General features: G+C 62.8%; 1 protein-coding gene across 3 annotated transcripts; it reads right to left on the bottom strand.

Moving 5' to 3' along the window:
- Positions 1 to 52: 52 nt before the first annotated feature.
- On the bottom strand, positions 53 to 16,549 carry SNPH (syntaphilin). Of its 3 annotated transcripts, none has more exons than XM_064167800.1 (5): positions 16,472 to 16,549; positions 7,209 to 7,277; positions 6,014 to 6,115; positions 4,139 to 4,288; positions 53 to 2,819 (listed from the first exon to the last, which is right to left on the bottom strand). In XM_064167800.1, the coding sequence occupies exons 2-5, from the start codon at positions 7,250 to 7,252 to the stop codon at positions 1,694 to 1,696; spliced, it is 1,422 nt and encodes a 473-aa protein (XP_064023870.1). In that variant the 5' UTR covers positions 7,253 to 7,277; positions 16,472 to 16,549; the 3' UTR covers positions 53 to 1,693. The 3 variants fall into 3 exon arrangements, with proteins under 3 accessions (XP_064023870.1, XP_064023869.1, XP_064023871.1); XM_064167799.1 differs by having other exon boundaries at positions 6,014 to 6,214; XM_064167801.1 differs by lacking the exon at positions 6,014 to 6,115.
- Between the last annotated feature and the right edge of the window lie 1,397 nt (positions 16,550 to 17,946).

Raw genomic sequence — 17,946 nt, forward strand, 5'->3', positions numbered from 1 at the left:
GTGCCTCCCTCCCCTAGCTGAGGGCAGACACCACAGGCTGGCACCAGCCAAAGCAGACACAGACCCAGCGACGTTTATTAGACATCCACCACAGACAACGAGTACAGGAGGGGAGGTTTGGGGGGGTGGGGGGGTGGGGAGGGAGGCTACAGCTGGTCCAGTTCTGTATTTAAAAATATATTCTCTGGCTTTTGTCTTTTGTTGTTGTTTTTCTCTTCTCTGCTTCCATTTATTTCTTGGCCAAAGCTTTGGAGGGGCTCACAGAGGTCTACACAGCTCCACGAACACATTGCACACGGTGGTGGTGGTGGTGGGAGGGGGGGGTTTGGGGTGAGGGGGGGGTTGGGGTAATGTAGCCCAGCTCCCCCCCTGCCTCACATCCCCCCCAACCCCCACTCACTCCCCTTAAAACATCAGCCCAGCATCCCCAAGGTGCTGCCACCCTACCCCCACCCAGCACCCATGGGTGGTGGGAGAGGGGTTGGGGGTGCGTGTGGGGGGGGGGATACAAAACACTGTTGAAGTTCAAGTCACGAAGAAGCCACAGACATTCGTGGGGGGGGTGGGGGGGGGACTTGTGCCCCACTCCAGCCCCCCCCTGAGCAATCCTTTTGCTGTCTTTGATTATTTTCAAGAGGTGGGGAGGGGGCGGGGGGGAGGCAAAAGGCATTTTTGTTGTTCTGGAGGCCACCAGTAAAGTGGGGACTGGGCTGGACTGGGCTGGGGGTGGGGGGCAGCAGCTAAAGGTCTGCAGCTCTGCCTGCACCCAGCTGGCACAAGCAGCACTGAGCTCCAGCCTGGTGTGGTGCCACCCCAGAATCACCAGGAGAGCATCCCCCCCACTCTGACTCATCCCCACCCCACTCTCACTCCATGGTGTCCAGAATCAGGGCTGGGGGTTCCTCCTCTACCACCTTGTCGTCCCCCCCCAACAAGCAGGCTCCAGTCTGTACCCCAAAATAAAAGTGAATCTAGTGCAAAGCAGAGGGAGGGGGCGACCAGGCCACGCCTGCAGCACCCACTGCCACCCCGGGCCCAGAGAGGGGTGGCACGAAGAGGAGCTGAGCAGGGGCCAGCCGTGGCACCACCTCGGCAGAGCCAGAGGGAGGGCCACCAAAACGGCTCAGCAGATGCCCTGTGCTCTTCCACAACCTCCCAGACCAGTCCAGAGCTGGTGCCAGTGTCCGGGTGGGTTCCTCCATCCTCCCACCCACAGCCAGACTTTGTTGGCATCCTGGTGCCACCCGCAGCTGGAGCAAGAAACACATCCCGGGGCAGGTGGCAGGGAGGGAGGTGTCCCCTGGGGCTCTTCCTGACGCCAGGTAGGGCCAGGACAACCAAAAAGTGAGTGCAGTGGAGAGCCCTTCCGGGGGGGTGCTGCCACACAGCCCCCCTGCAGCCAGCGTGTCCATTGGGCAGGGGGTTGGTGCATGGTGGTGCCACCTTCCACACTGCCACTTGGCAGCTCCCCTCCAGCAATGGTCCTTGCCCTGCTCCAGCACGAAGGAGCAGCGGGGGGGACACACAGCACACTGCAAAGCACCACCCCCGGCCCGAGTCCCCTTCCCACCCACAACAAGCCACCGAAGGACCCCAGGAGGGCAGGGCCACGCCAGGGCTTTACAATCAGCCGGTCGGGTCCGTGGTGGGGGTGCCCAGGGCGGGTGTCGGGGGAAGCGGAGCGGAGGGGGTGTCAGGGCTGGGCAGTGCCCCCCGGGCTGGCAACAGGGCGACAGCCCATCCTGCGGATGGAGTGGAGGGCGACGGTGCAGCAGCCCCGCAGCAGCGAGCTGATGTTGTAGATGGGCTGCCCCTGCCGGCGCTGCGAGCGGCACAGCCAGGCCACCGTGGGCACGGCTGGCACCACCACCGCCAGCAGATCCACGATGAAGTGGCGGCTCCAGTAGCTCTTGGCAGGGTTGGTGTCGCAGCCGCCGGCGGCCTCTGCCGTCTCCTCCTCCGCCACGCAAGCGATGCTCACCGAGGGGTTGGCGCTGGGCGGCTGCCGCACCGCCGGCTTGCAGCTGCCGCCCCCCTCGGCGCTCGCCGCCGCCGCCTCGACGGGCAGCAGGTCCGTGGTGCCGGCGGGGTTGGAGAGCTCGGGGCCGGGCATCACGTCTTCCATTTCGGACACCCAAGCCGAGGTGGGGCTGCCCAGGCTGCAAGCCTGCGACTTCATCACCTTCTCCAGGATGGTGTCCAGGTCGGGCTGGCAGGGCAGGAAGTCCGTCTGGATGGCTCGCTCCTGCATGCAGCTGGCCTGCACCCCTGCCTCCGCGCTGCCCCGCAGCCCCAGCAGCTTCTCGTAGGTGCTGGAGCTAGGGGGGAGGCGGGTGCCAGGCTCCCCCCCAACTTCCAGCGGGTCCGTGTGGCCCGGAGCCTCCTCTGCCCCCACGAAGCCGCTGTCGGCCCCCTCGTCCAGCGAGATGGTCTGCGAGCCCCCCACGTTGCGGTCCCCGGCCCCTTGGTCGCTCAGCTTGGTGTAGGTGGAGCTGCGGGTGAGGGACCGGGCAGGAGAGCCCCCGGCAGACTCGCCGGCCCCCTCCTCTTTCAGTGCCCCGTTCTGTGCCACCTCCATGCTGTGCAGCAGCGTCTCCAGCTTCTTGTTCTGGATGTTGATGTCCACAAAGTACTTCTGGAGCCCTTTGTCCTTCTCCAGCAGGTTGTTCTTCACCGTGTCGATCACCTGCTTCAGCTGCTTGATCTCCTTGCGGGCTTCCTTCAGCGCCAGCTGTGCCTCCACGCGGTGGCACTCCTCCTCGATCCAGTCCTCCTGCATCCGCGACAGCTGCGTCTTCAGGTCCTCGATCTCAGCATCCCTGCCAGACACGGGGAGGGCAACCTCATGTCCCGGCCCTGAGCTGCAGCCGCATCACCACCGACACCCACAGCTGGCACCCGGGGATGGACCCTGTGGTGTGGGGGCCCTCAGGAGTGATGCCCAAGGGTCTTTTGGGGGTGGTGTTTGGGGACCCTAAGGAGTGATGCTCAGGAACCCTCAGGAGTGATGCTCAAGGACCTTTGAGAGTGGTGTTTGGGGACTCCCAGGAGTGATGTTCAGGAACCCCCAGGGGTGATGCTCAAGGACCTCTGGGAGTGATGTTTGGGGACCCTCAGGAGCAATGCTCAGCAACCCTCAGGAATGTTGCTCAAGGACCTCTGGGAGTGGTGCTTGGGGACCCCCCGGAGTGATGCTCAGGAACCCTCAGAAATGATTCTTAGGGACCCTAAGGAGTGATGCTCAAGGACCTCTGGGAGTGGTGTTTGGGGACCCCCAGGAGTGATGCTCAAGACCTTTGGGAGCATTGTTTGGGGACCCCCATGAGTGATGCTCAAGGACCTCTGGGAGTGGTGTTTGGGGACCCCCAGGAGTGATGCTCAGGCACCCTGGCAGTGATGCTCAGCCCTTTCCCATGAGGAATATTAGGACATTAAGAAGAAATTCTTGGCAGTGAGGGTGGTGAGACACTGGCACGGGTTGAGGGGGTGAGACACTGGCACAGGTTGCCCAGGGAGGTTGTGGAGCACAGAAGCACCCAATGTGATCTTCGATCACATTGGGTGCTTCTGTGCTCCACAACCTCCCTGGAGATGTTCAAGGCTGGATGAGACCTTGAGCACCCTGGGCATGAGCAGAGGCTTGGATCTAGCTTGTTCTATGCTCAGGGCTCCAGAGAGCTGCGTGGGGCCGGGCAGGAGCCGGGATGGGTGCGTGGCAGCTGGCACGGCGGCGAGGACGTGCCTAAGCCCGAGGGCAGCAGATGGGGATTAGCCACCCTCTGACGCTGGAATTCAGAGGAAGAGTGGCAAGAGACTTAACTGAGGACACAGGGGACAGCACAGCCACCACAGGTGAGACACAAGGGGCTCTCTGCCCCCTCTCCTCCCCCCCAAACTGGCACCTCCCTTGTTGCAATGCCAGATGCCCGCATGCCCACAACACTGCAAAGCTCTAAGCCCCATGCCTGGGCATGAACCCGAGGGCAGGATGCAGTGTTTGGAACAGAAAGCACCCAGGAGAAGCAGTCCCAGGCAAGAGGTGTCACTGTGGGTGGTGGCAGGTGGTACCAGGACCTCTCCTGGTGTCTCCCATGCCCGGGAGAGGGGTGTCTGTGCCCACTGCTCTTGTGCCCCTCACCTGTCCTGCAGCCGCTCCTGCGTGTCCTTCAGGCGAGCCTTCAGGTGCCTGATGCAGACCTCCTTCTGCTGCAGAGGTGTCAGGTACTGCTCTGGTGTTGGTGGCTTTATCCCATGGTTGTCACTGCAGAGGTTGTACTTGGACGAGCGCCTGTGAGGACACAGATGTCACCCACCCGCAGGTGCCAGTGCCAGTGCCAGCATGGGCTTGGCAGAGGGATTGTCCAGCAAGGGATGCCTCCTCTTTGGGTGCAACCCCACAGGTGCAGGGTGCCTCAGGGAGCTGTGCCATCAGCAGAGGGTGGGCACAACTCCTGGCTCTGCTGGCACTGCCCACAGCCACAGAGCCCTCTGCAGAACTGCAGGTTTGGCCATGGCACCAGCTGCACCAGCAGAGGCAGGTGGGCACCGAGAGCTTGGTGCAGGTGGGCACCAAGGTCTCAGGCAGATGTAGCTGGAGACCCCAGGCTGAGCTCAGCCCCATCAGAGAAAGGGGCAGAAGATGGGTCAGGGGAGGGGCCTGGGATGAAGCAGGTTGGAGCTGGTGGCTGTCCTGCCCCGGGAGACAGCTGGGGGCACCCAACATCTGCGCTGGCTGAGCCACTGGCACAGCCTGACCCTTGGCGTGCCACCACTGGGGTGAACGAGGTAACATCTCTGGCCCAAAGCCCAGGCCAGCATGGACAGCAGGGGCTGGCCAGTGCCAGGGCTGTGCCCCCAGCCGGGAGGGCACATCCAGAGCTTTGTGCAGCACAAGGTGCTCCTGCACTGCAGCAGCAGGGAGCAAACCCCTGGACATGGCACCAAGGTAGCCCAAACCCCCTGAGCATGGCAGCAGGGTGGGCCAAAACCCCTGGGCATGGCACCAAGGTGGGCCATAATTCTGAGCATGGCAAGCAGGATGGACCCAGCCTCCTGGGTATGGCAGCAGGGTGGGCCAAAACCCCTGGACATGGCACCAGAGTGGACCCAAACCCTTGAGCATTGTACCAGGGTGGGCTAAAACCCCTGGGCATAGTGTTAGGGTGGATTAAACTCCTCTATTCCTGGCCCCAGGGTGGAGCCAAACCCCTGGTCATGGCAGCAGCGTGGGCCAAAACTCCAGGGCATGTTAGGGTGGATCAAACTCCTATGTTCATGGCAGCAGGGTGGACTCAAACCCCTGGGCTTTGAAGCAGGGTGGAAGGTGCTCTGTGCATGGCAGCAGGGCAGCCCAAACCCCTGGCCATGGCACCAGGGTAGAGGGTGCTCTGTGCATGGCAGCAGGGCAGCCCAAACCCCTGGCCATGGCACCAGGGTAGAGGGTGCTCTGTGCATGGCAGCAGGGCAGCCCAACCCCCTGGCCATGGCACCAGGGTAGAGGGTGCTCTGTGCATGGCAGCAGGGCAGCCCAAGCTCCCCATGCATGCCCTTAGGCAGCCCAGAACCTTCAGCCAGGGTTAGGAGAAGCCAGGCAGGACTGTGGCCTCACAACACCTCCTGTTAGGTTCTCTTCATGCCCTGAGCACACCAGGAGCATCCTACCAAGAAGCCAGGCTGCTGCCAGCCCTCTCCAGACCTTTGCCAAGCAGCAGGGAGGGGATGGGCACGAAGCTCTTGTCCACTCTTGCAGGACCCGGGGCGCTCCTCGGGGCACAGGGGCAGCAGGATGGGTGCGGGCAGCGTGCAAGCCACAGCAGGACAGGGGGGAGGGGACAGGCTGGGAGAAGACACAACGAAGTTTGGAGGAAGATGAGGAGGAGGTCTAACGAGACACACCAGCAGCTCCCCCAGCTCTGGCTCCCCAAGCCCACAGCCTCGCTCCGCGGCGCTCCCTGCGCTCCTGCCCCCGCCAGGGCACGCTGCAGCCGCCCTGTGCCAGCGGGTGATGGGTTACCTTGGGGTGGGGCTGCTGTCGCTGCCCTTGTAGGAGCCAGAATTGCTGCTGCTGCTCAGCGAGGAGGTGCCGTAGGTGTCCCTCCCGGGGGGCGAGGGGCGCCTGGAGGCAGGGAGAAGAGGCTGTGTCTCAGGCCGAGTGGCTGAGGGCGCTGAAGACTTAAAGAAGGAGGCAAAGCCACTCCGTCCATAAAGCCCGCGACTGCCAACCACCACACCGAGAACACACAAGACAAAAGGGACAAAACAAACAGCAGGGATCAAAGGCACGGACACGGTGACGGGCACAAAGGCAGGGCTCGGCTCGGGGCTGGGGGAGGGGGCTGCTCCCCCCCAACTCCATCCCTTCTTCCCCCGAGGGGGCATTGCCTGGGCGCTGGCACAGCACCTGTGCAGCCTGAGGACCAGCAGAGCCTTGGGAGCGTGGCCCCAGCCAAGCCGAAGCTACACCTTGCTGCCTGCTTGGCATCCAGAGGTGGGCAGCTGGAATCTGTGCTTCTGGCACTGATTCTGTGCTTCTGGCACTGATTCTGTGCTTCTGGGTCTGACTCTGTGCTTCTGGGACTCGGATTCTGTGCTGCTGGGACCGATTCTGTGCTGCTGGGACCGGTTCTGTGCTGCTGGGACCGGTTCTGTGCTGCTGGCACTGATTCTGTGCTGCTGGGACTCGGATTCTGTGCTTCTGTGGTTCTCTGACTCTGCTTCTCTGACTCTGACCTCTCCTCCCTGCCAGTGCCCAGCAGCCCAGGTCGTGGAGCCCCTCGGAGGGCAATGAATGACTTTCCCCCCCAACCACCTTCTTTTTTCTCCCCTCTTTTCTCGCTGCAGCTCCAGGAGAGGCTTTCCCAGGGCTACCAAACCTCCCAGCTTCACCACCCTGTGCCCTGGCACTGCTGCTGGCACCCTCCCCCCCCTACCTGCCTTTGCCCGGACGGACAGACGGGTGGGTCCCGGCTGCGGCAGGGACAGACAGAGGGACAAGGAGGGGTGCAGCACTCAGGGGCTGCATGCAGGGGTGGGCAGTGCTGTGCGGTGAGCAGCCACATGCGACCCCCCCCCTAAAAAAAATCTCGTCCGGGGGTGGGGGCTTTGTGCTGAAGGTGTGAGTGGGGACCGGTCCCTCCCTGCTGCCAAGTGGGAGATGTGCCAGGCAGGCTCTGGTGCCCGGTGCGGGGCAGAGGTTGAAGCATATTCACCTTCGCGATCCCGTGGACGAGCGTCTGCTCCCCGGCAGGGACATGGCCGCGGGTCCTGGCTGCGGGGCACTGCGGGTTAAACGCGACAGAGAGAGGAGGTGAAGGCAGAGAAATGGCACTGCCGGCATGGGAACCACGCACGGGGGACAGCTCCTGCACCACAGCGTCCGTTCGGTCCCCCAGGGCCACCCGTGCAGGGACAGATGTGGATTGTAGCCCTGCACATCTGGGCCGCCTGCTCCGCCTCGTCCAGGGATGCTGGCGGCCGAGGTCCTGCCCTGGCAGGGCACGGTGTGGGTGCAGGGGGAAGGCTTGCTTGATTCAGAGGGCAAACAGAAGCATGGCAGGTACCTACCCACGGGCTAAACCCCCTCCCCTCCCCTCCCCTCCCCTCTCCTCCCCTCCCCTCCCCTCCCTCCCCTCCCCTCTCCTCTCCTCTCCTCGCTTCTCTCCTTGCTCCTCTCCTCTCCTCTCCCTTTTCTTCCCTTATCCACTCCCCTTCCCTTCCCCTTCCCTTATCCATTTCCCTTCCCTTTCTTTATCCACTCCCCTTCCTTTCTCCTTTCCTTATCCATTCCCCTTTCCTTTCCCTTCCCTTGTCCATTCTCCTTTCCTTCCTCCTTTCCTTTCCCCTCTCAAAGCCTTTCCTGAGCTCTGCACCCCAGCACAGGGTGCAGCAGTGGTGCTGGCAGTTAGCCAATGGTTGCATTCCCTCTCCAAGGGAGGTGCAGGTTGGATGGTAGGAAAAATGTCCTCCCAGAAAGGGTTCTCAGGCCCTGGCCCAGGCAGCCAAGGGAGGTGGTGGAGTCCCCATCCCTGGAGGGGTCTCAAAGAGGCGTGGAGGGATGAGGTTTGGTGGTGGTGGCTAAGAGCAGTGGTGGGATTGTGAGCTCCAGGTGAGAGCTTGGACTTGATGACCTGAAAGGTCTTTCCCAACCTCAGCAGCTCTCTCATTCTGTGGCCTGAGGACCTTGAAGGTCTTTTCCCACTGTCAGGATTCTGAGATTCCCACCAGTTTTCCAGGCCCTGACCCCCAGGTGTCCCTCCCTGCTGCAGGGACACACAGGCTGCTTTGCAATGGCAGCAGCACTGGGGGCAAAGATGAGACAAAGGATTCTGATACCCAGCCCAGGACCTCACCAAGCTGCCACCTGGGCACTGCTGCCCACTGCTTCTCCTTAATGAAGTCAGAACCCCCCCATGTGCCAGTGGAGCCAGGCAAGGAAGCTCAGCTCCCTGCAAGCTGCAGCAGCCAATCCCTCAGGAAGCACAGCTCCCATTTTCCTGTAATGAGGCCAGATCCAGAGGCTCACAGCAGTGGGTGGGAGCTGCTGGAGGAGCAGCACCTTGGGCACACTGCAGCCATGGCAAGCACTGGCTCAGCATGGCCATCCCTGTGGCACCACTGCTGTGTCCTAGCAGCTCAGGGCTTGCTGGGCACAGCTGGGCCATGGGGCACCATGTGGGCACACCCCCACCACTGGGCATGCTCATGGGGTGGGTATTTGTCCCTGGTTTTGGCAGCAGTGTGAGCTGTGAGCTCAGCCATGGCTGGTGATGGATGGGGAACACTGGGAGATGCTCAGCCATGGGCCAGGGGAGTGTGAGGAGAGGGAGGAGAGGAGGAGGAAGAGGAGGAGGAGGAGGAAGTTTGAATAGTTTGAGTTGGAAAAGACCTCTAATATCATTAACTCCAAGTGGCAACCTAAGACCACCATGGCCCCGAGTGCCATGGAGGTGTTTCTTGACCACCTCCAGCAATGGGCACTCCACCACCTCCCTGGGCAGCCTGTGCCAATCCCTGACCACTCTTGCAGCAAAGAAATGTTTCTTCATCTCCAACCTAAGCCTCCTCTGGCACAATTTCAGGCCATTTCTTTTCCCTCTCATTCTGTCACCTGAGGCCAGGGAGCAGAGCCCAACCCCCACCTGGCCCTCAGCCTCCTCTTCTGCAGGCTGCACACCCCCAGCTCCCTCAGCTGCTCCTCCCCAGCCCTCTTCCCCATCTTTGTTGCCCTCCTCTTGGCCTGCTCCAGCCCCTCAATATCCTTCTTGCAGTGAGGAGCACAATCACCCTGCTGCATTTCCCCCCTGCTGCATTTCCCCCCTGCTGCATTTCCCCCCTGCTGCATTTCCCTCCCCTCGATGCATTTCCCTCCCCTCGATGCATTTCCCACCCCAGGGTTGATTTCCCCTCCCCCAGGCTTGATGCTCAAAGCCCACAGTGACCACCCCGGGCCTCATCTCTGCCCAGGATGAGCTGCTCCCTGAATCCCCAAACCAGGCAGAGAGCAGGAGGAGAGGAGCCAGGGATGTGCAGCTGCAGCGAGCCCTCAGCCCCAGCTGGCACAGGTCGTCAGCACCCCCCAGGACGTAGTGACCAAGGTGTGGGGGGGTGCTGCTGCTCCCCTCCGGCATGGATTTGCCCAGGGAGGACCCTGGCAGGGAGGGGAGCAGCTGAGGGAGAGCTCCTGAGTCAGCAGCGCCGCAGGCTGTGCCAATGCAGCAGCGTGAATCAGCACCGGCAGCACTGCCCAGCGTGGCCCCGGTGCCAGCAGCCTCTGCCAGTGCCATGCAAGGCTGCAGCACAGCCCAGGCTCAGGCTGCAGGGTCCCACAGAGCTGCTGGGCAGCAGGGTTGCCCTCAGGCCTCCCTTTTGCTGCTGCAGGGTCTCATCACCCCGAGCAGCTCCCAGGCTGCAGGAGCTTTAAGGCCATGCCAGGGTTACCTCCTTGTCCTCTCACCGCCCCCTGCCCTGGCCTGATGAAGCCCAGTGGCACTCAGTGGCACCACCACTGCCTCCTGCTCCCCCCCCCCCCCATCACAGCAGCTGCTCACATCTCACATAGTGGCTCTGGGGTCCCTGGGAAGAGCAGAGGGAATCACAGCATGGCTGAAGACCACAGGGTCCAAGCCTTACCCCAGCCCTGCCAGGGCACCACCAAGCCATGGCCCTCAGCACCACAGCTCCATGCCACTGAAACCCCTCCAGGGCTGGGGTCCCTCAACCAGCACTGCAGATGGCACATGTGCCCAGCACAAAGGCTGGTACCACAGTGAGGGCACCACAGAACCTCCCCCAGCACCCACAGCCAGGAAGAGCTCACTGGGGAAGCCTGGGTTTGGCCTCCTGCCTGCAAGCTCAGTTCCTCCTCCTCCTCCCACTGCTGCAGACTCGTCTGGTGCCCATGCCAAGGCTTGATGCCTCTCCCAGCAGCATTAGGGGGTGAGACACTCAGAGCAGCTGCAGGCAGCCTGCATGAGGTCTGCCAGCAGGCACTGAAATGCCAGGGAGCAGGCAGCACCACCCTGCACCCTGCCTGGGTGCCCACCTCACAAACACAATGTGCTGAACATCTCCCATAGCCAGGAGCCAGCACTGCCTTGCCAGGCTTGAATTTCCACACTGGCACTGAGCTGCCACTGTCCTTACCCCCAGAGAGGCCACTTCAGCCTCCCCAAAAGCCTCACCATGCCCACGGGGCTGCCAAGGACGGGCAGAGGTTGGGCAGGCCTGGCAGCAGAGCTCAAAGCACCTTCCCACAGGGCACAATCCCACCTCTGCCTCCAAGGGCAGAGGGAATCCCTCAGCTGCACTCTGGGTTACCATTGGCATGGAGCTCTCCTGGAGATTCACAGAGGGCTTGCCCCTGCCCTGCCATGGGATCCATGCCAGCCTGGCACCTGCACTGAGGGGGTGCTGGCTGGCTGCTGCAGCTGCTCATTGATTAGGCATCAGGAAAGAACCCAGGGAGAGGGAATGGAAAGCGTTGGAGGCTGAATAACCACGGCCCTGGGAGTGCTGCCTGCTGCCCAGGGAGGGGGATGGTGGCAGCTGCGGGCAGGAGGCACCGAGAGAAGGTCCCTGACAGCTGAGAACCACCTCCGAGCTGGGGCCTGGGGCAGGGAGCAGAGCAGAGCCCAGGGCAAGCAGCCCAAGAGAAGGGAGAGGGTGGGCAGGGTCACTGCTCCCTGCTGGAGCAGAATCAGGGAATCACAGCATGGTTTGGGCTGGAAGAGACCTTGAAGGTCCTGGAGCCCAACCCCTACCCAGCACTGCCAGGGCACCACTGAGCCATGGCCTCAGCACCACAGCTTTGAGCCCCTCCAGGGATGGGCACTGCACCACTGCCCTGGGCATCCTGAGCCAGGCCTGGACAACCTTCAAGGGGAAGAAATTGCTCCTCATGGCCAACCTGAACCTCCCCTGGGGCTTGTCCTCTCATCTGCCCAACCCCCACCTGTCCTTGAGCTTCTCTCGGGGAGCTGTAGAGAGCCAGAAGGCCTCCCCCCAGCCTCCTTTTCTCCAGGCTGGATGCCCACAGCTCCCTCAGCTGCTTGGCACACAACCTGTTCTCCAGGCCTTCACCAGCTTCACCACCACCAGGGCCAGGGCCAGCAGAGCTGCCCATGGGTAGCCCTGTGCAGGGAGGGCAGCTCCTGCTCAGCACAGGGACAGAACAGGACCCTGGGCATCAGGAGATGCCCAAAGGGCTGCCAGGGACTCGGGGTCTGCAAACCCCAAGTCAAGCAAAGGGTGGAGAAGATGAGGCCAGGTCTGATGTGGCAGCAAAGATGAAGAAGATGAGGCCAGGGCTCATGTGCCAGCTGGGAGCTGCTGTAGAAGGGATTTGCTCCACCTCTGCAGAACAAGGAGCACAGGGAGCAGCCTGCAGGGCACAGAACACCCCCAGGGGGATCCTTTGCCTGTGGGTTGGTCCTCCCAGAGCTGCCAGGAGCAGCTTGTGCCCTGCACAGACCCTGCACAGCTCTCAGCCTGCCTCAGAAACCAGTGCTGAGCCCAGGGGCACAAACCAGATGCTGCTCCTCTCAGCCAGAGTCCCTCTTCACACCACCACACTGCTGGGACCTGGCTCTGAAGTCCAGCCTGGGCTTGCAGTGACACAGAGACTCCCCCAGCAGAGGCTCCAGGCCAAGGCCAGGGTGGTTTGAGAGCTGTTAGGTTGTCCCTGTGCCAAGGAGACCAGGAGGAGCTGCTCAGTGCAGCACCTCTGCAGCCACCCTTGCTCCCTGGGGTGCTGCTACAGCCAGGGTCTGATGGTCCAGCTCTGGAGATGACACCACAGAACCACCTTGAGATGTTCCAGCACCTTGCCAGCCCCCCCCCAAAAACCTCAGCCGAGGGGACAGGGAGGATGAACCCTGCCCCCTGGCAAGGCCTGGTGCTCCCTCCTGGAGCCACCAGCAGCAAACTCCTTGTGAGCCTCCAGCCCGGGGTGGAGCAGAAAGGAAACAGCAGCACCAAGCAGAGGCTTACACTGTGCCCCAGAACCAGCCTGGGCAAGGCAGAATCCTTGGCAAGCAGACAGCTGCAGGCAGAGCAGGACAGGCTGGCAGCCCAGGCAGGGGCACAGCCGGGCACAGCAGCCTCTCACCCCCAGGAGACCTCCACCCCCAGCTCCCAGCCCTTTCTGTGCTGTGGCCAGCAGCACTCAGCCCCAGGCAGGGCTCAGCTGTCCACTGCACCATTAGCAGCAGCCAGCACTGGCACCCCCAGCCCTGGCACACCCCCACCAGCACAGGCTGCTCAGCCTCAGCACGGTCCCTGGGGCCAAGAGCCCCCCAGTGCTGCCAGCACCCAGAGTGGGGGGCACCACCGGGCCCTGGGGGCTCCCCAGAGCTGCATCCCTTGGTGTGCCTCCACTGCCCAGCAGCAGCAGGAGGGATCTGGGCATCACCACCCCCCTGAGCACAGCGTGCTGGGGAGCAGTGCCAGGCTGCAAGCAGAGTGCCCCAGAGGAAGGTTTGCCCAAGTGCAGCTCAGCCCCCATTTGGGATCTGCTGCCCTGCAGAGGGGTCTCTGGCTGCTACTCCAGGCCATGCCAGGTACCTCAGCTGTGCCAGGGCAGGAGAGATGGGGGCTGGGCAGGTATCACCCCCTCTTAGAACCTTCCTGCATGGGAAATGGGGCAGAGGACCCCTGCAGAGACCCTCACCATCGGCTCCATGTCTCTGGGGGGTTCACCACCACAGCCTCTTTGCCCAGCTCAGAAGGAGCCAGCTGCTGTGCTGGCCCCAGCAGCAAACCCTGTGCCCAGGGGAGGTGCAGGAGCAGCAGGGCTCGTTGGCAGCCCCAGCCCTGGGCACGCAGCCTCCCAGGCCCAGCAGCCACCCTGGCTCCCTGCTTACCAGGGAATGGGTTGGGCTGGAAGAGGCCTTGCAGATCATCCAGTTCCAGCTCCTTGCCTTGGGCAGGGACAGCTTCCACTAGCCCAGGCCTTGCACACCTCCAGGGAGAGGGCATCCACAGCCTCCTTGGGCAACCTGTGCCAGTGTCTGCCCATCCTCACTGCTTCTTTAGCCAAGGCTCCCTCCCACTGCCCTGCCTGGATCCCCTCTCCCCCTGCTGCCAGGAGCACTTTGTGACAGTGGCACTAAGCCCAAGCACCTCAGGGCAGCTTCACTGATCCTGCAGGAGGGAGAAGAACCACACCTGGCACATGCCAGCGGGCACCTTCCCTGCCTGTGTTTTCAGGCCCCCAGTGCTAATGAGATTAACAGCAGAGAGCAGCAGGGGGAGGGAAATCACAGCTTGGTTTTGCCAGGGAATGAAAAGGGCTCCTTGGGAGCCTCATCCCTGCCTTCCCAGCACAGGCTCCTGCTTTCCCTCCTTGCTTTTATCTTCCTTCACACTCCGAAGGTGCCAAGTGCTGAGCGTGGCAAACACCCAGCAGCCTGGTTCAGGACAGGGCACTGTGTCCTCGGAACGGCAGCGCTGCCAGGAGCAGTTTGTGCCTGAAAAGAGCCTGGGGTGATGGTTGGGGGAGGAGTATTTCAGGGGTGGGGGGAGCCAGGAGCTGCTTTATTCTTCTCGAGGAGTTTCCAAGGGGAGCTGCAACACCTCCAGGGGTCAGGAGGCTCCAGCTGCCTGCTGCAGCAAGAGGCAGGCTGAGCTTCACCTGGGTGCCAGGCAGCAGGAGCTGCTCCAGCTCACAGCAGAGTGCTCCGGGGGTGGAGGGGGGGACAAGAACAGGGGACAGACCACGGAGGGTGCTTATGCAACACCACCGGAGGCAAAACCAAACCCGGGCAAGCAAAGAGCCAAGCCCCAGGTCGATGCTGGCAGGGGCTGGGGCACATCACTCAGCCCAGCAGCATCGCTCTGCCTTTCATTCTCTGGTTTGTTCTAAACTGCTGAGCCGACCCCCAGGAGATTAGAGGCCAACAGGGACTGCTCCAAAAGCTTTGGCTTGTGCAGCTCATCACTTTTCCAGCTCATCAGGCTGCAGCAGCAAGCTGGGAGGTGGCAACTCCTGGCCCCCAGGAGCTAAAATCGAGGTGCCTGAGCAGAAGGAGAGAGCTGAGCTCCTGCTGGGGCCTCTGGAGGTGCAAGGGAGAAGGGGCAGGAGCCCTGGTGACAACTGCTGGTTGCCATCAGAGCAGGAGCAGGGCAAGCTGGCACCCTGAGCAAGGTGAGGATGCAGGGGAGGTGACCCCCCCCCACACACACACAGAGCCCACCCTGCGCTGCTGCTCTGCCAGGAGCTGAGCTGAAGGAAGGAAGCAGAAGGAAAAGCTCATTCCTCTGGGATACACAGGCACAAACATGGAAGGCAAATCCAGCTTCCAGCTGCTCCTCCCCTCCACAGCTCGGTGTGGCAGGACCAGGTCTTCCCATGCCACCTGGAGCTCTGGTGGCTGAGGAGCACCCAGCCCCAGCTCCTCCCTGGCTCACTTCAGCCACACACCAAACCTCCCACCTCAGCCCACCGAGGTGTGAGCAGAGGCATCAACCCCTCCAAAAACACACACCCAGCCCCCCCTCCCCCCTCCCCGACCCCTCGGGATGCCAGCAGGACCTGCACCGTCTCGCCCAAGGTCAGGGCACGGCGCAGCCGGTGCCAGCGTTTTGTAAGCGTGGCACAGGCAGAGCCGCAGGTTTCTGTGCCACCACCAAGCAGCGCTGACCTTGTGGGGAGGAGAAAGAAGGAGCCGACCCCCTCCTCCCCCCCGACCCCTCCCCAGCTCAGCAGCCAGCGCCCAGGCCCTTTGGAGCAGGGGAAGCTGTTAAATAACCCAGCCGCAGCTGCACCGCTGCAGCTCCTGCGACGGCACCGGCAGGGAGGCTGCAGCGGCAGGCAGGGGCTGGTGCATGCGGGGAGGGGCTGGGGGGCTGCAGGGTGTCATGGGGGGGGGGGCGTTGGTGCATGCAAGGAAGGGCTGCTGCGTGTGATGGAGGTCCAGGGTGAGAAGGGAGAGACTTGGTGCATGCAGGGAGGGACTGCGTGGGGGGGGGGGTGTCTGGTGCGTGGGGTGAATGTCAGGTGCTTGGGGGGGGGGGGGGTCTGGTGCATGGGGAGTGGGGTCTAAGGCAAGGCAAGAGGGTCTGGGGCATGTGGTGGAGATCAAGGGCATGCAGAGAGGGTCTGGGGCAGGTGATGGAGGCCTGATGTGTCTGACAGGGGTCTGGTGTGCACGGGGAGGGTGTGGGGCATGTGATGGAGGTCTGTGGGGAGAAAGGAGAGACTTGGTGCAGGCAGGGAGGGACTGGTGCGTGGGGTGGGGGTCTGGTGCATGGGAATGGGGGTCTGGTGCATGGAGTGGGGGGGGTCTAAGGCAAGGCAAGAGGGTCTGGGGCATGTGATGGAGATCTAAGGCATGCAGAGAGGGTCTGGGGCATGTGATGGGGATGCAGGGAGGGTCTGGGGCATGTGATGGGGGTCTGGTGTGTGCAGGGGGGGTCTGGTGTGTGCAGGGGGGGTCTGGTGAGTGTGATGTATGTCCAGTGCATGCTGCGTGGGTCCAGAGCATGCACTGTGGGTCCACATCCATGCGGTGCCTGTGGGGCAGGTCTGGTGTGCATGGTGTGGGTCCTGCTGCATGCAGTGGGGATCCAGTGAGTGGCACATGGGTCTGCTGCATGCAGTGCAGGTCTGGCAGGGTTGATGGGTGACTGGTGCCAGCTGTGGGGCTCCAGGGCATGACAGGAGGGTCTGATGGAGGCTGTGGGGGTCTGGTGCAAGCCATGGGGCTCCAGGGCATGACAGGAGGGTCTGATGGAGGCTGTGGGGGTCTGGTGCAAGCCACAGGGGTCTGGTACAAGTTGTAGGGGCCTGGTGCAAGCCTCGGGGGACCAATGCATGCAATGCAGCTGCGCTGCAGGCCTGCTGCATGACCCACCTCAATCGCCCTCTTCCCTGTAGATCCCCCTCTAAACCTCCCCCCAGCGCAGAGCTCCATCCTGCAGGCTTCTTCCCCCCCCCCCAGACGGGCTGAGTCACGACAGCTCCCCCCGCTCTTACCTGCGCAAGGTGAGGGGGTCCCACCGATGTCCCGGGCTGGGGGAGATGGGGTTGAGGGAAAGGGGAAGGGGCGGGGGGGGAGGGGAGGAGCAGCTCAGCGACCTGCAGGGGATGGGAGAGAGCGGGCGGTGAGCAGGGCTGCGCCGTGCCCGGAGCGGTGTCCCCCACCCCAGCCAGCCCCGCACCCCTTCCCCGGCCCCATCACCTGCGCCGGCCTCCATGGGTGCGGCGGGGAGCGAGGGATGGAGGCAGGGATGGAGGAGGGATAGATGGAGGGAGGGAGGGATGGAGATGGGGAGGGAGGGATGAGCCCTCGCAGCTGCGTAATTTGCCTCCCTCCTCTGCGCTCTTAAAGCGACGGCGACTCGGGTGCACCCCCACACACCTCCCGCCGGGTTCCCCCCCCTCCCCGTTTCTATGGCAACTCCCTTCTGCTGGGGTGCAGCACCCCAAAATACCACCCCCCAAACAACCCCCTAAAAGCCCTCTTTTGAGGTCACTGCCCGGCGGCGGAGCCCTGAAGGTTGGGTGATGCCGGGCAGAGCTCGGCTCCGCTCCCGGCGTAACCGAGGAGGAGGAAGGGTTGTGGGGGGGGGGAGACAGGGCACAGCCCGGCCCTTGGAGCCCCTCCTCGGCGTGCTAATTTCCATCTCATTAGTCCAATTGTGAGGACACCCTCAGGAATGACGCAGTGTCGTGGAGTGAAATGAGTGAAGGAGAAAATTGGCCTCGTCTGGAGAGGCTTCCCCAGACGAAAGGCTTCTCTGGTGGAAAACACCCAAGGGTGGCTCCGGGGGGGGGGGCCAGGCTGGGCTTGGAAAGGTGCAAGGATCAGCAACAGCCAGCGGCTGCCCAGGGCTCACATCTGGAGTGGATCCTCTCCGTGCCCTCCCCACTCGCTGGGTGGGAAGCCCTACTGGTAAGCGCCGGGACGGCAGCCCTGGCGTCTCGGCACCGTCTGGTTGCTCGTGGTGCTGCTGGCAGCTCATCTTCATTAGCTGGGGAGCTTAACCTCTCTGTCTAACGAGCAATGCCAGCAGGCTGGAGGTTGAAAGGGACCTCTGGGGATCAGCCAGGCCAAGCCTCTGCTCCAGCAGGGCACCCCCAGCAGCTTGCCCAGCAGCACAAGGGCCAGGGGGGTTGGAAGCTCTCCACACAAGGAGACTCCACAGCCTCTCTGGGCAGCCTGCTCCAGGGCTCTGCACCCTCACACCAAACAAGTTCCTCCTCAGGCAACCTCCTGGCTTCCAGTTTGTGCCCACTGCCCCTTGGCCTGTCCCTGGGCACCACTGACAGGAGCCTGGCCCCAGCCTCTTGCCCCCCACAGCTCCTTCAGCTCTTGCTGAGCATTGCTCAGTTCCCCTCTGGGGCTGCTCTTCTGCAGGCTCTCAGCCCCAGGGCTCTCAGCCTTTGATCCTCACAGAGCTGCTCCAGGCCCCTGGGCAGCTTTGCAGCCTCTGCTGGACTCTCTCCAG

Source organism: Pogoniulus pusillus, chromosome 29, assembly GCF_015220805.1.
Source record: "Pogoniulus pusillus isolate bPogPus1 chromosome 29, bPogPus1.pri, whole genome shotgun sequence".
NCBI classification, from domain to species: Eukaryota; Metazoa; Chordata; class Aves; order Piciformes; family Lybiidae; genus Pogoniulus; species Pogoniulus pusillus.